The 17,134-nt window shown below is 39.1% G+C and overlaps 1 protein-coding gene across 1 annotated transcript in view; it reads left to right on the forward strand.

The window, feature by feature from the left end:
• Nucleotides 1-17,134, forward strand: part of Cep112 (centrosomal protein 112) — a 384,852-nt gene that overhangs the window by 70,976 nt on the left and 296,742 nt on the right. Inside the window, 3 exon segments of the mRNA XM_021227128.2 lie at nucleotides 1,424-1,523; nucleotides 3,140-3,258; nucleotides 5,099-5,242. Of these exon segments, the coding sequence (XP_021082787.1) occupies nucleotides 1,424-1,523; nucleotides 3,140-3,258; nucleotides 5,099-5,242 (363 nt within the window).

The raw sequence follows: 17,134 nt of genomic DNA on the forward strand, positions 1-17,134 counted from the left end.
GGTGTCTCTTTAAAGGCGCTATTCTCTTCAACAGATATACATGTTTTGTTCTCAACTTTAACTGGATTCAAACTTTTTTTTGCAAACTGTATATTTCTTTCTGCCCTCATTCTCTATATAACCCTGACTGAGACAGTCTCGATTTTCTTTATGACTTTTTAGTTAAGTTTCATGTATTTTCAGGATATGAGCAGAATGCAGCCAAATTTTTTGCCAGAATAAAAACATGAATGGCATCTAGCCCAGTTTCTGAAAGAGTCCTGACTCCCGATACAACATCAGACTGTCCTTTACTGTCTCCATTTTTATTGGCATTCTAGTTTCCCACACTTGAGCCAGAAGAGGTTAATAAGTTCTGCCTTTGGTATTCTAGGGTTCCTTTAGCCTGCAGCTCTCAAGTCTCACTTTCCCTCCTGCAAACCAGTTCCAAAGGCCTCAGAATCACATGGTCAGGCTTATCACAGCAGTGACCTCACTGCTTTGTACAAAGTTATTAATTCATTCATCCCATACCACTAATACCAAAGAACTGAGAATAAAAACAGCTCAAGAAGATGGGAAAAGTTATTTTCGTTCATGGTTTGTGGGGATGTGGTCCAGCAGTCAGAGGATTGAGACTGAAGCAGGAAAGGTAAAGTAGGATGCTGCTAATAGAAACACTAGGAAAACCTCCTTTGGCATCATTGAGCAACTTTTCTTGAACTTGGTTGAGGGCGTAGCTGTAGCTGCACTGTACGAGCAGCAGCCAGACCATCTTTCTCCTCTCTCTGGTTTTCTTTTGAGCTCCTGAGTGGCATTTTCTGCTGTTTATTAGCTCTCCAATTTTGGTTATTTCTGTTTTTTAAAATTTTTTATTGTGAAGTATAAAATTGTAGTTGCATTTATTAAGTGGTTAAGTGCTGTAAAAGTTATTAAGTTTTTGAGATTTTGATTTCGTTTTTTCTTGATTCATAAAACAGAACTAGATATAAATGAAGCCTGTTATGTATCATCCTTCCAAATATCTAGGAGATCTTGGCTTTAAGCAGTGAAAAAGGAGGACAGTGGTAGGGGATCCCTGGATATGTTCAGTCAAAAGATGTTACACCCCAGTGCAGTGCAGTGGAGTGTGCCACCCAACAGAGCTCATTTCTGATGACTTCTTCCTGCCACCTTATGACAATTGAATTTCCAAATCATGTTGTAGGATTCATGTAATTCATTATTCATAGTCTTTTAAAGATTATATGTGAAAATTCTAAACAAAGGATTTTAAAGTAACTTATTTTAGTGTGTTAGTATTTTTATCAGTGTATATAAAGTAATTTTTATTCAGTGAAAGCATTTATGAGATTGATTGACTGGCAAAATAATTTTTCTCACTTGTAATTATATACCCTATACTTAATTCTGTAAGCTAAGGTACTGTACATTCTTTTTGCAGATTTTAGAAAGAAAGAATAATGAACTAGAAGATTTGAAAATCTTATATAGAAAGAAACAAGCTGAAACTGAGGAAACTATAAGAAAACTTGAAAAGAAAGGTGATGGTGTATGATGTGAATCTTCTAATAACGTTTTCAATTTTTTAACGATTGAAAATTTTATTTCTGAGATTTTGTCAGCATGCATCTGTAGATTTATATGAACTTCCCTGTGGCTAGGCAAATGTGTGTGTTTTAAGAGAGAGAGTCGGGGAGTGCAGTGGCAGCAGGGACTGACAGAAAAATCTTAAAATATTTTTCTCATTTACACATTCATTGAGAAAGCATGTAGTTAAGTATTAAATTGGGGGGGCTGGAGAGATGGCTCAGAGGTTAAGAGCACTGACTGCTCTTCCGCAGGTCCTGAGTTCAATTCCCAGCAACCACATGGTGGCTCACAACCATCTATGATTCAACTGGTGCCCTCTTCTGGCATGTAGGCAGAACACTGTATATGTAATAAATAAATGTTTAAAAAAAAAGTATTAAATTGGCTACATTATGAACTAAAATATCAAAAATTTCTGGTATTCACAAGAGAGATGTCATGTTTCAGAGAAAATAAGTATTGTTTGATTTTGTAAAGTTGAACATGATTTAATTCATTCAAGAGAGGAGTTCCTCATATTGGGGAAGGAACTCTAAAGTTGGTGAGGGTGTGTGTGTGTGTGTGTGTGTGTGTGTGTACACACACTGGGCAGATGTTTGACTACTGAGTACATCTCTAGCTCACAGACTTGAGGCCCTGTCTTTCTGTGCTCACTTGTGGAATTTAGCACATGCTTTGATATGGGCTTAGAATATTTGAGTTACAGCCTTGGGATTAGTGAGAATGGAACTCTAGTATTACGATTTGATAAAGGAAGAGATATAGACAGTGGGTAAGAATGAAGGACAAAGTGGGACTTTGATCTATGATGGTGCCAAGTTCTTTGGGTTTCTCCCCAAACCTGAATGTGGTAGAGCAGATAGTAATATTCCTGTGAGAATTCCATGTGAGAATTAACCAGAGAACTAGGCATTTTCAGATATAATATCCTAAGTGACCCATTGGAGAAAGAGACCCAATTTTGTGCAAATGAGAGGGCTTTCGTTCTGACATTGCAAGGTGAGGGATCTGTTTGGTGAGTGTTTTAAAAAGATGATTCCCTGCATGAGTAGAAATTTTTCAATGATGGAGAAAAAGTATAAAAAGAGAGATGATAACTTTGGGTAGTAAAGAGAGGTTGGTATATTTGTTTACAGTTTCAAGATGTGGGGGAGGCAAGAGCTGGATGCAGAAAGCAGCTGGAGCATATGGACCCATTTTCCCTGTCAGTCTTGGCCCATATGATAAATGTAGGGGAGGAGAAGGGTAGCATCATTCCTAGCCTGGCGCTCACTATGGGGTTTGCACCATTGAGTGGGCTCTTTAAAATGACAGAGGTCACATTAAAAGAGAGATAGATGCTTGAGCCTCACATGCTGCTTAAATGTTGTAGGGAGAGAATAAAGACTAATTTATCAAGCTTATCTATGATTATGGAAATGACGAAAAATCAAGAGATTAGAGGTGTTTTAGAAAAGTAAGACTTCATGAAAAATTATCTGTTAAATGTATCATTACATTTAGATATCATCTAATTCTAATGTGGTTCCTAGAGCTGGTTTAACTATATTTTCATCATTTTTGACAGTTCAGATCCTTATACGTGACTGTCAAGTTATCAGAGAAACGAAAGAAAACCAGATAACAGAACTGAAGAAGATGTGTGAGCAAAGCGCAGAGTCCCTGAATAACGATTGGGAAAAAAAGGTGAGCTCCTGAAGCCAGCCGCGTGTTCTGTGGGGTTGGGAAAAAAAGGTGAGCTCCTGAAGCCAGCCGCGTGTTCTGTGGGGTTAGGAAAAAAAGGTAAGCTCCTGAAGCCAGCCGTGTGTTCTGTGGGGTTAGGAAAAAAAGGTGAGCTCCTGAAGCCAGCCGCGTGTTCTGTGGGATTGGGCAAAAAAAGGTGAGCTCCTGAAGCCAGCCGGGTGTTCTGTGGGATTGGGCAAAAAAAGGTGAGCTCCTGAAGCCAGCCGCGTGTTCTGTGGGATTGGGCAAAAAAGGTGAGCTCCTGAAGCCAGCGTGTTCTGTGGGGTATGTCTGAAAGGGACAAGCTCAGCGTGTGGAAATGATGAGAAATTCAAGATAACTAGAAATAATAGCTAGTGTTCATATTTTGGTATATTTTCTTCTCAAAGTCTATGTTCTATAAATAGTTTTTGTTTTAAAACCACATTTTACTTATTTTTTATTGAATTAATGTTTTGTCTATTATTTGTTAGAGCTAGTAGGTGTTAGGCAAAATGATTACAGAAATAATGGTTTGAATTTGGGATTTGGGCCATTTATTTTTTTCTTAAAATGCCAGGTACTCTGGTATAACCCAGATTGAAGTTTATAGTACAAACTTGTTTTGATGAGTAATATCCCTGGTGGATTGTTCCTGCTTGCACACATTGGGGAAGCCCTGAGGTGTTGGTACTGGGGTTTAGTGATCATCTTGGGTCACTACAGTAGTCCTGCATTGAAAATAAAGACTTCTGCCAAATTACAGAATCAACAATCAGATTTCAAGGAGTGCTTGCAGTATTCAAACTGCCTCTATTAAATTTTCAAAATCCAAGGGTCTTCTGGATGGCTCTTTCTGAGTCATCCTCACTCTTCTTGTTGAGCTCCAAACTGGTATGGCATTCTTGGGACCTTTGCTAGGCTGGTGCTGTGCTCCTAGCCTGCTTTTTGCATCCGGTTTCAGTGTCTCCCTTGTCAGGTGGGAACTTGCGCTGCCTTTGTTAGCCCCGGCCTTTCTCTCTGTTCACAGATAGCAGTCAAAAGCATGTGTTATCTCTTCTGAACCCCTGCTTTCCCCATCTCACAGTGGCATTGGATCCAGAGAATATAAGCTAGATTCCCAGTAAGATCAAAGAAGGATGGGCCACAGGCTGAGAGCAGCTTCCAGCCTCTGCCCAGAAGCTTGCTACTGAATCCTCTCTGGGCTTCTACTTTTGGCTTTGCCTCCTCTACCTTAATTCACAGTGATTTTGTTAAAACTTCATCCATTTAGTCAACATAAATATATCGGTCAATTAAGACCTTTGTATATAACACTTGTGACATACAATTCTTAGTTATCAGCTTTGCTGTATATTCTACTCATAAGCATGATCTTTGTGTTTGTTATTTAAATTGATTATGGAATACCCAGTGAGGATCTTACTGGGAATTTGCATAGGTCAGGAAGCATTTTCACACTTGTATTGTACAAATGAAATAAATAATAGTTGCTATCCACAATGAACAACAATAAGATTATTAATATTTCTGTTTGTATATTTTCAGACTTCTAATAATATTGTTTGAGAACTATATTACCAATCAGATTTACTTACTTTCTGTCCAAGACAGAAAATTCCTTTAGCATTTGCCTATCTGTTAAAATTTTATGTTCTGGAAAGCAGAGGAAAAAATTGCATGTGCTTTGTATGATACTTGTACTTGTGAATTTTAGATTCTTTTTTAGATCACTTTCTAGATATAAGTAGGAGTATTGGAAAAGTGCTTGAATTTCAAAATAACCGAGTCATGATAGTGAAAGACTCTTGCCTTCGTTATGCAGCTTCACAATGCTGTAGCAGAAATGGAAAAGGAAAAATTTGAGCTTCAAAAGCGACATACTGAGACTATTCAGGAGCTGCTGGAGGATACAAACGTGCGCCTGAATAAAATGGAGGGTGACTACATGGTGCAGACACAGTCCACAGTAAGTGCTTTTCTTTTCTGTTTCACTTTTTGCATCTATCTTCTTTTCTGTGTCCTCATCCTTCACTGATACATATTTTATATAAATTTGTTACTAAATATAAAGAAAAAGCTTTTCTTTCTTATTTGATACAGTGAGAACAGACAGCCTTTAGAAGTTCAATAAGAGGGCAGACTCCAGATTGTTTGATGCTACCTCTGTGTCTTAATTTCCTAGAAGTGGTTGCAAATCTTTTTTATCATTAACTTTTAGTTCAAGGACAATTATTTTGTTTTTAAATTTCTTTTAAACTGAAGATATGAATGTTTTTATGCTATTTAAAGTTGATATGAAGGAAATTAAAGTGGTATTGCTCTGACACATTTTCTTAGAGCATCTTGACTGAGGCAATACGTACATCTGTCACTTGGAGAAATCTCAAATTCTTAACAGTTTAGGTGTCTTCTTAACTCTTTGAATGTTACGTTTTCTCATTTCTGTGATAAGAAAATGATAGTAGTTGGCAATACTGAATTGATATGTAAATGAAATTAAATAATAAGCTTTCAATATTTAGATTCTTTGAAAATGCAGCATTTAAGAATTATAGAGTCATATAAGTGAAAAAGAAAGACTCAGTTTAAGGAAGTCATACGTGCCTGAGGATGGGATTTTGGGCCTCTATTCCTTGTAAAAATGACAAAAAGGACATGAAAAAGTCAGAAATAATGATGGACAAAACCCACAAGAGGTTAATAGAACTTTTTGGAGTTTGGAATTAACCCCTTACAGAATGTTGCAAAGAAAGAACGATTAGTTTTGGCTTACTGTTTCAGAGGGTCTGAGTCTGTGATGGCAGGGCAAGCCTGTGGAGTTCATGGCGATGGGAACAAGTGGCAGAGACTCCTTATATAACAGCAAGCTAGAAGCACAGAAATTCCTGACAGAGCCAGGATACAGAAACTAACCTTCAAAGGCTCACTCCTAGTCAGATAGGTCCTACCTCCTAAAGGCTTCACAGGCTACTGAAACAGCAAGCTACCTGGATTTCAAGACATGACCCCATGGGAGGTTCAAATCATAATAGCTTTGGGAAGGCAATGGAGAAGTTGAAGGTTCAAGAAGGTGACCCAGAATGCTGGGAAGTATAGCTGAGTTGTTCCATGCAGCCTGCAGAAGCATCAGGCAGCTCAGGAGTCTGCAATATGATGTTTGATAGGTCTGTAAGAAGAAGCAAGGGCGAGGGTACAAGGATGTTGATCATAATGCTTCCACATTTGCATGTGCTTAAAACGTCCCTGATGTAACTATTTAAATTGAGAGACAAAGCAAGAGCAGACCACAGGTCTGGATGGTCTCTCCCAGTTTGTGGAGCATAGGCTCATCTGACTTGTGACTTCTCAGAGAACACTGGGCTATCTTCTGGCAAGAGGAAACAGTCTCAGAATTTGCTGCAGTTTGCTAAGCATGGTGCATAGAGTTCTGAGAGTCCTTGGAACCCTTTGAGTTCTTGGGGTAGCAGACTGTAAAGCACCACTGCTCCACCTCTCAAAGAAGGGGAAAAACAGAGTTGCTTATAAGGAAAAGAGTATCAATGCCTTTAGAGTTTTTAACTCACTGTTCAATGTCAGAAAACAAGGGCCACGCCTACAAGGTGTGGCCCCTAGTGTTTTCCAAATGAATAAGTAGTTTTAAACACTAGCAGATCCCTGACATGCTAAATGTCACTATAGTGCTTTTAGAAATGACATTTGCCATTATTTTGATCTCTTTGAATATTTTTTCATTCTTTTTTATTAAGAGAAATGTATCCACAGAAATTATGTTTTTAAAAAGAGCTATTTATTCTGCCTCTTGGGCATTATTTTGTGTTTTCTATCCTTGTAGCTTCTTACTGTTCTTTATTTCTATCTGTGGAAGCTTCTTTAGTTCTACCTTTGTCAATTCATTCTTTAATAGGTTTGTTCCTGCTTATTGCATCTGTTACACTTTTTATTTCAACTATTTTTTTCATGCCCAGTATTTTCATTTGACTCTAAAAAAGCCCTCCTAGTCAATTTCTTCTTGTGTCTTTTGTTAATACTTCTTTGAGTATATATATTATGTTAGATCTATCTTGTCTAATTATATTTAGATTATTACAATGTACTATATATTATGAATAATAACATGATACATATTGCTGTCCTAGTTAGTTTTTACTGTCAACTTGACACAACCTATAGTCACCTGGATGGAAGAATCCTCAATTGAAGAGTCGTTTAGATCAGATTCTCCTGTGACCATGTCAATAAGAAATTGTTTTGATTGATGATTGATGTAGGAGGGCATTGACCCTAGGCAGGTAGTTTTGATATATGTAAGAATGGTTAAGCATGAGCTAGTGAGTGAGTCAGTAACTAGCATCCCTCAGGTTTTGCTTGCTTTACTTCCTGTTTGTGTCCCTCAGTGATGGCCTGTAACCTAGAAGTGTAAGCTGAAATAGCCCCATTTTCCTGTGTTGCTTTGGTCATGGTTTTATCAAACTAACAGGAAGCAGTCTTGGACAATTGCATTTTTTTTAAATGAATTTGCCGACATTCCTTCAGCATAGCTTCCACAGGTCTCAGTTATTTTGAACTGAGAACTCATGTCCATGTGAGTTGTTATTCTGATATGTATTTGGGAAAGCAGGAGATCAAGTTCTTTTATTGGTCAACAAGAGCTTGACTTATTTAGGAAGGAGGAATGTCAATTTAGAGAATGCTCCCATCAGATTGGCCTATGGGCAAGCCTGTGGTGTGTTTTCTTAATGCTGCTGGAGAGCCCAGTTCCCTGTATGTGGTGCTGCCCCTGGACTGATGGTCTGAGATTGTATAAGAAAGCAGTCTGAGCAAGCTGTGAAGAGCAAGCCAGTCAGCAGCATTCCTCCATGGCCTCTGCATCAGTTCCTGGCTCCAGGTTCCAGTCTTGAGTTACTGCTGTCACTTCCTTCGATGATGGACTCTGATATAGAAGCAGAAGTAAAGTAAACCCCCTTCCTCCCAAGTTGCTTTTGGTCCTGGTGTTTTATCTCAGCAATAGAAAGAAAACTAAGATAGAGCTTGTTCAAGTAGTGAGGAAATCATGAGCCTCAGGGTAGAGACTCCTGCAAAGGCCCATTGGCGTCTTCCCATATGTAAGATACAGGCCTCACCAATCCTAAGAGAAATATAACTTTAGAGAGAGTGTGTTTCCCTCTATTAAAACAATCAGCTAATGGGCTCTAGATTGAGAGGTTATCTTTCAATGAAAGAAGCCCTAACTTCTTTTTTTTTTTTAATTTAAATTAGAAACAAACCTGCTTCATATGTCAATTGCAGCTCCCTCGCCCTCCCCTCCTCCCCGCCCCCTCCACCAACCCCCCATCCCATCTTCCCTCTGCTCACCGGGGAGGGTGAGGCACTCCATAGAGAATCTCCAGAGTCTGTCATTTCATCCAGGGCCGGGCCCAGGCCCACCTCCATATGTCCAGGCTGAGAGCACATCCCTGCACATGGAATGGGCTCCCAAAGTCCATTTGTGTGCCAGGGATAAATACTGATCCAGTACCAGAGGCCCCATAGATTGCCGAGGCCTCCTCACTGACACCCACATTCTGGGAGTCTGGATCAGTCCCATGCTGGCCTCTCAGCCATCAATCTGAGGTCCATGAGCTCCCCCTTGTTCAGGTCAGCTGGAAAGAAGCCCTAACTTCATCAGATTTATTCAGCTTTATGACTGCTGTCTTTTCTCTCCCCCCATTTCCATGCTTCCAGCCCCCTCTTTTTTTCTTCTCCTTTCTTTCATCTCTTTTCATTTTCCTCTTCCCTTCCTTTTGCCTTGCTTTCCCTCCATTTTCCTGTTTTCTGCACCTTTGCTCTTTTCGTCCCATATTCTTCTCCTTACTCTTATCCTTCCTTTACTTACTCTTTCCCCTTCCTCTTCTGTTTCCATTTTTTTCCTTTTCCCATTGTCCATCCCTTCCCTTTTCTGTCCGTTGTTTGAAACCGGTGGTCTATGTCGCACCTGCTGTGCAGCCTGCATCCGAGAATGTAGCGAGGTGGTCGGGATAGATGACACAGAGACCGGTCGGTTGCTTTAAGAAAACTTTATGCTTCCCAAGTCAGCTTAGGAGGAGACCCCAGTCCGCTTAGGAGAGCTCTCAGGAGAAGTCTCTGGCGAAATCTCTGGAGAAGTCTCTCCAAGAAAAAAAGAGCTTCCCTTTTTTAAGGACTTTTGCCATCCATTTACATACCATTCTTTCCACTTCTCACCCTCCTGGCTGGTGGTTTAATCTCCGGCCCCAGAATCGGGGAGACACCACAGGGGGCAGGGACAGGAAGAGGCATCTAGCCGTAGGGGGTGTGACAGTCATGGTATTTCAGTGAGCAAGCCCTTATCTGAGCCCTATGAAGCTTTAAAGCACTGAATTGTTTCCAGTAAACATTACACAGATGCCTGCTCCCAGGCCGAAGGGGAAGTGGGTTTCTGCTCAAGGTCTGGTGTCCCCACAGGTCTACACATCTCAGGCTGGTCAGGTACTTGCTATGTAGTGAGGCTACTCTTCAGTGAAAAGTCTCACCCGTTTATTGCCATGCAAGTCCTGCTCTTTGTGTCTTGTTAAACAAGTCTCTTTTTACGGAGAGTGCAGGATAGTTTGCCTATATGCTTTACTAAAAGTTTTAAGTTTTGCTTTTACAAGAGTCTTTAATCTCGCTGGTTGTTAACTTTTTTGTGACTAGTGAAAGATTGGAATTTAATTTCATTGTTTTCATGTAGATGACTTCCTTTGTTTTTCCAATTTCACTTTTGAGTCATTCTTCCTCTCTCTTGATCTGTCTTGGCTGTTGTGTATGCAACTTCCCTCCAATGAAGGTCTCCATTGTTTATGACTAGCTAGTGTCTCTGGTTTTGCTGACATCATTGCTGTAGCATAGTTACTCCTGATGTTCAATGTGCAGATCTTTCTTCCTTGTTGAGCAGATTGGTCCTGCCTGAATCCTTCCTTTGATGGCTCCATTTAGAATCAGCTCTTCATGTTCATAAAGAAACAGGATTTGAAGAATATCTTTTCTTTAGAATATCAGTTATGATACTTTTAATGGTATTGCAAAAAGTTACTTACTTGGGAGGGCTGGAGGGGTAGCTCAATGGTTAAGAGCACTTGTTGCTCTAACAGAGAGCCTGTTAAGTTACCAGCAGCTATACTGCAGTTCACAACTATCTGTAACTCCAGTTTCAGATGGCCAGGTATTTCCACAGACACTGCACATATATGGTGCACAGACATACATGCATACAAGACACCAGACACACAAAATAAATAAATAAACAAACAAACAAATACATATTTTAAGATACACTTTTGCTATGTTTGTCACAGATTTTAACCTTTTACACATATGTAACATGTATTTTACTCCCACTGCTCTACATTGACTAGAACTTATAAAGTCTTAAATAATGGTGGCATTCATAGTTTTTAAACCATATTCTTAATTCAAAAGGTATGCAGACTCACAGTTTGAAGAAAAGCTGCTTCTCTATTGTCATTATTCTGTTCATTGTTTAAGCTAGCATATGGATAATGGATTTCACTATGGCATTGCTTGCATATGTTGTTCTTGTTTGTCCCCCTTCCCACTCCTCTTCCTCATGCCTTGTCTCCCTCTTGCTGTCCTCTTCCTTCTCCCAAAGCCCCTGCTGCCTCATCTCACGTGTGTTCTATCTTCCTCATTTTCTTTCCACCCTCAAGAACTCTTCTTTCCCTGCTATTTCTAACCCTGCATGTGCATACACACACATGTAAATGCATACACATGGACACGTGCACTAATTGGCACATTCACACACTAAAATCTAGGATCTGCATATGAGAAAAAACATGACATATTTCTCTTTCTGAGTCTGATTTATTTTGTTTCATATAATGATTTCAACTTAGAATAATTTCCTGCAAATATCATTTAATTTTCTCTATAGCTAAATAAAAATTTATATATAATATATATACCCTCTGTTAATAATGCTTCTATCAAGAAAGATACATTTATATTTTGTCACAATAGTATACTTATACATTCTGCTTAGCAAAAACAGACACATAAATGTAAATAAAAATGGCTTCATTTCACTTGTCTCTCATATTTGAAAATGTAACAAAACAAGGAATATACCAATACATACTTGCTATTGAACATGTAGAAGAGACAGGACAAAAAAGAAAGAAAAGTGTCTCTGTAATATAACTAATGTTGTCCACGAGGTGGTGGCACACGCCTTTAATCCCAGCACTTGGGAGGCAGAGACAGGAGGATCTCTTGAGTTTGAGGCCAGTTTGGTCTACAGAGTGAGTTCCAGGAGAGGCTCCAAAGCTACAGACAAACCCTGTCTGGAAAAACAAACAAGAAACAACAACAACAAAAAAACCCAAAGAAATAAAACTGATTTTGGTAAAACTGTCCAGGCTTTTATTGTCAGTCTAATGCTGGGTATTGTTATTAAAACACACAAACGTAAACCTTGCAATGTGATAAGTGTGTTATTTACTCAGCACTGCATAATGACTATGATTTAGGTGACTAGGAATGACACAGATAGATTGTCTTAACAATTCCCAGCCAAGTGCTAAATTGGAGTGGCAGTAGACCCTGCTGTCTTTGAAGATGCTGTAAGAGAAAGATCCTTTCTTAGCTCTTTTGGCTTCTTGTGAGGCAGGCAGTCCTTGACACTCTTTGACTTCTGGCTATAGCTATGTCATCACCTGGTGTTCTTTTGTGGATCTGTGCCAGTGTCTTCATATAACCATTTATTTTTTTAATTTATATTAGAAACAATCTTATTTTACATATCAATCCTAGTTCCCTCTCCCTCCCATACTCCCATTCCCCATCCACTCCCCAGGGAGAATGAGACCTTCCATGGGGGATCATCAAAGTCTGTCACATCATTTGGAGCAGGGCCTAGGCCCTCCCCTGTGTATTTAGGATGATGGAGTATCCCTCCATGGGAGAATGGGCTCCCAAAGTCCACACCTGCACTAGGAATAAATACTGGTTCCACTGCCAGAGGCCCCATAGATTGCCCAGGCCTCCTAACTGTCACCCATGTTCAGGGGGCCTGGTTCTGTCCTATGCTGGTTCCCCAGCTGTCTGGCTAGGGTCCATGAGCTCCCACCTGCTCAGGTCAGTTGTTTCTGTGGGTTTCTTCAGTCTGGTCTTGACCCCTTTGCTCATCACTTCTCCCTCTCTACAACTGGATTCCAGGAGTTCATCTCAGTACTTAACTGAGGATCTCTGCTTTTGTTTCCATCAGCTACTGGATGAAGGCTCTAGAATGGCATTTAAGGTAGTCATCAATCTCATCATAGGGGAAGTGCATTCAAGGTAGCCTCTTCAGTATTGTTTAGATTGTTTGTTGGGGCATCCTGTGGATTTCTGGACATTTCCCTAGTGCCAGATTTCTCTTTAAACCTGTAGTGGCTCATATCGCTATAAATGTACCTGTTTTCTTGCTCTCCTCTATTCATCCCCTGACTCAATCTTCCTGATCCCTCCCCTCATGCCCTTCTCTCCCCTCCTCTTCTCCTGCCCCCCTCCCAATTTGTACAGGAGCTCTTGTCCCTTTCCCCTTCTCAGGGGGACCATGCATGTCTCTCTTAGGGTCCTCCTTGTTTGCTTAGCTTCTCTGGAGGTGTGGATTGTAGGCTGGTAATCCTTTGCTCTATGTCTAATATCCATATATGAGTGAGTACATACCATGCTTGTCTTTCTCTGACTGGGTTACCTCATTCAGGATGGTTTCTTCATATAGCCATTTTGTGAGGCCAACTGTCTTTGGACTCATGACCCTCTGTAACCCAGAGTGAGTCACACTAAATTCATTCTAAATCTGGAAATATTTTGTTTCCGTTCAAACATATTTACATCTGTTAATAGAGCTTTACAGTCAAGAATCTGCCTAGAATGTACAAGGTCTTGGGTCTAATTTCCAGCACTGTCACAAACAAACAAAGTTACATTACTTACCAGTCTTGGACATTGTCTTCAGTATCTCTTTGGAGGTGAGGTGCAGCACAGAACAATAGGTAAAAAATTATGTTTAGTTGTTACCACTTTAAGACTGAAAATACTGATAGGAAAATAATTGGATATAAAAAAGAGGAAGACATGCTTATTCTGCCGCTTCTATCTGTTACAGAAACCAGCATACAAAGGGGTGAATTTGGTACCTTTTATCGTCATGAGGATAGCTAGCACATGCTGTGCTCTCTTGGTTTATGCTGCGGGGTTGTGTTACTTGTTTGGGGCTTTTTGAGAAAAAATTTCAATTTATAGTCGAATATGGCATCAAACTTAAATCTACTGTCTCTGCATCCTGGATGTTTGCCGTCATACTTGCGTTTTTGCCATTTTTTAACAAAACTTTGATTAATGATTCATTTAAAATAAAGCAATAAAACCATTGCATGTGAACATAAATATTTTAATAACTTGTAGTCTAAGTACTAAATATAAATATATTTGTATTATATATGTACATATATAGTAAAGATATATAAGCAAACTACATTTTATTAAAGAAAGGAAAGTGAATGACTTATACCATTGCTTTACACTTTTGTCAGTCTTAACCTCTGGCTTAATAGAAGGTGGCTGGATTTTCATCCACTTTTGCTTCATCCTATTACGATTTCATATAATGTTACCTCTAGAAACTGCATGGACAAAGATCAATGTCTTCATAGTATTTAAAAATAGATTTGATCTTGCTGATCTACCAAGAATCAAAGGGTCTCAGGAGCTTGTTGAATTTTGAGAATTCCTGCTCTAAGAACCAGGTTTTTGAATATTTTTAATCAGAATTCTTCTGAGGACTAAATTTACAAATTATGTACAAAACTTACATAAGCACATAGAAAAACATATACCTACTTGCAAGAGTGTCACCTTTACTGTTTGCCATTCATCCTGACATAATCTTTTTTTTTTTACTTAATTTTATGTCATTAAAAATGCCCACTTATGATTTGCAAATTGATTTCATGTTGGCTGAGATGGTGGCTTGAAGCCCCCCCCCTTTAGGATGTTTGAATTGAAGAATTCTTTTGTCTGTGAGTCACGTTTCCAAGTGGTGATAACATGTGCTTCCACACAGGGTTAGGAGTCATCCCCTTCTCCTGTGAGCACTCAGGATTATCACACTTTGCATCCCTTCTACTTTGAAAAGTCACATTTTAATTTGTAGTTCTATGGCTGTTTCCTAACATTTAAAGTTGCTTATTTATCTCTTTGATCTATTTTTAAAAACTCAGCTATCTTTTTTCCTTAATTTTAAGTGCTTTGTATGTTTGATAACCAAGTCAATTATTGGTGTTTTCTCTACACATCCTCTCTCTCTCTCTCTTTCTCTCTCTCTCTCACACACACACACACAAAATATGCCTAACCAATTTTATATTTTAAACATTTATGTGTAAGGTTTAAGAATATTAAAAAATTTTACGTTGTTGGACAGCCATCTCTGCCCCTGTTGGTATACTTTATTAGTTAAATAATATAGATGGTAAATCTGTTTCACAGTAGAATTTATCTATTTGGAAAGAAAAATACACTTTGGATCTAAAAGGTCATTGTCAGAGATTCCATTCAGGTTTTGGAACTTTGAAGCATTCTGAAAGTTGAATTTTAAAATGCAGTTCAGACTTCGTTATAGGTAATAATAAATGCAGAGAATCATGGAAAGAGCAGGACTGAATTCAGAATTCATCAGTGCTGCCCAGAGCTTGTGAGCAGCTCCTGATTTAATAACTAAACCAGGCAGAGTTCAAGACATGGCCCAGAATGGAAGAGAAGACTGTCAGGGAGAATTAGGTTCTCTGTTGTATTGCACTTTCAGTGCTTTTGCTTTTTGGTGAGTCTTGTTTTATTTTATGGGCATTTATTATAATTTTGTCTAGGCAATTTATATCTTTTGACATTGACAGTAAATTTCCAATAGGAGTCTCATAGATGGAACTTCTATTTTTAAACAAATGCTAAGACAGTTTCACCAGTCCTAAGTGTTTTTCCCTTGTGCTAGAAACTGAGTATAGGCAAGTGCACTGTCACTGAACTGTATCCCTTGCCCTCCACTCCTCGTTTTTTACACTATTAACCTCATAGAGGTAAAGTAAACACCCATGCTTCCTAAGACTTACTGAAATCACATGTAGGGTCCTTGTTAGTTTTGTCAGGACTTATAGACTCTTTAGGTGTCTGGGGAAATAATCACCAGTACAAACAATGTCATCCAATAGGAAAATGACAAGGAGCCACTTCTGAGTACTGTCTGTATTTAGCAGGTATGGCCAATGACTACACCTTGCTCACAGATATCTTTTTAGGTCCCATAAAGTTTTAACTGTTGATCAGTACCCAAATTAAAATTTCAACTTCACTCTATCACTGTTACTAATCTTCAGTGACACTGGGCATTTGAGATCACAATGCTGTTTTGATGTCTACCACTTTCTTCATTCAAACAGTGGGTATCTTTCCCCCTCATCTTTTTTCTTTCTCTTACAAGAAAATAGTCTGTACTTTCATCTGAAAATTTTCTCTCTTCTCCACTATATTCAATACTAATATTGTAGAAAGAGACTGTTTTCTGGCTGACAGAGGCCCTTTTTTCTTAAGCAGAGTCTGTAGGTTTATCTGTAGCAATTCAGCCCTGGTTTATGGCTTTGACAATTAGGTTATTTAATGGCCACTCATTTATTTCTTTTCATCTGGGTAATCTTTGTCATGACTTTGAAATTCTTGTCCCTTTTCTCTATATAGGATATAAGGAGACCCAGCTCTCACTTTGTGCAGTGTTTTTCTCAGAGTTTTTGTTATTTCAAGTCTCAGCTGCCTTGGCCACCCTCTGCTCTGAGTTTCTTGTCTAGTCCTCACTCATTTTCTGCCATTTCTCTAAGGAGACAGACAGATCTCTGTCTCTCTGTCCCCCCCCCCCCCCTTCTTTGCTTCCCTCAATAAACTTTCCACATTAAACAAAAGGAAAGGAAAGAAAAGGAAAAGAAAATACCTCTAGGATAAAAAAGGGATAGGGCAATGCTACCTCATCTTCTGTGGTTCTTTATCTTCCTTACATCCATCTGCCTTGGGCATCCCCTAATACCTTCCTGCTATTTTTTCAGACTTATCTCAGTGTTTTTAAGTGTTATCACTAAGGTAGAGTTGCCATTCTGCTTTTCTTACCTATTGTCTCTTTTTCATCATGGGTTCCCCAAAAGAAGTACTACAGATCCCCTTGGAAAACAAAAGAGGCTTCCTTGTTTTCTTGTCACACAGTTACTATATAGGAAGCCAGGTTACTTTAGAGAGCTTTAGAAACTTAGCCCATTTTCTTAAAGGGGCCACGTCGTTTGAAAGAAGCCATGTGTCTGTGGCCATCAGTATGGTGCTTTTAGGCAGATGGAATGATTTTCATTCCACATATTTGGAAGTTGTTGCACCACAATTTAACTTGCCTATCCAGTTTTAGAATGAAGAAAGGGGTTGGGTTTTAACAGTAATGTTTAAACTTTATCTTAACCCTTTGTTGTAGGAAAACATTAGAGAAGAAATGCCACACTCAGTTTTCTTCCTTGTATTTATTAGAAATGTGGTTGCTAAAATGGAAACCAGTTGTCTCTCAGCTAATGCTGGTTTAGCACAGTTTTGAATGAAGCATCTTTTTTTTTTTTTTTTTTTTTTTTTTTTTTGGTTTTTACGAGACAGGGTTTCTCTGTATTGTTTTGGAGGCTATCGGTCCAGCCCAGCCTCGAACTCACAGAGATCCGCCTGCCTCTGCCTCCAGAGTGCTGGGATTAAAGGCGTGCGCCACCACCGCCCGGCGAATGAAGCATCTTGAAGCTCATAAACACCACTT

Source organism: Mesocricetus auratus, unplaced genomic scaffold, assembly GCF_017639785.1.
Source record: "Mesocricetus auratus isolate SY011 unplaced genomic scaffold, BCM_Maur_2.0 Super-Scaffold_100007, whole genome shotgun sequence".
Classification (NCBI taxonomy): domain Eukaryota; kingdom Metazoa; phylum Chordata; class Mammalia; order Rodentia; family Cricetidae; genus Mesocricetus; species Mesocricetus auratus.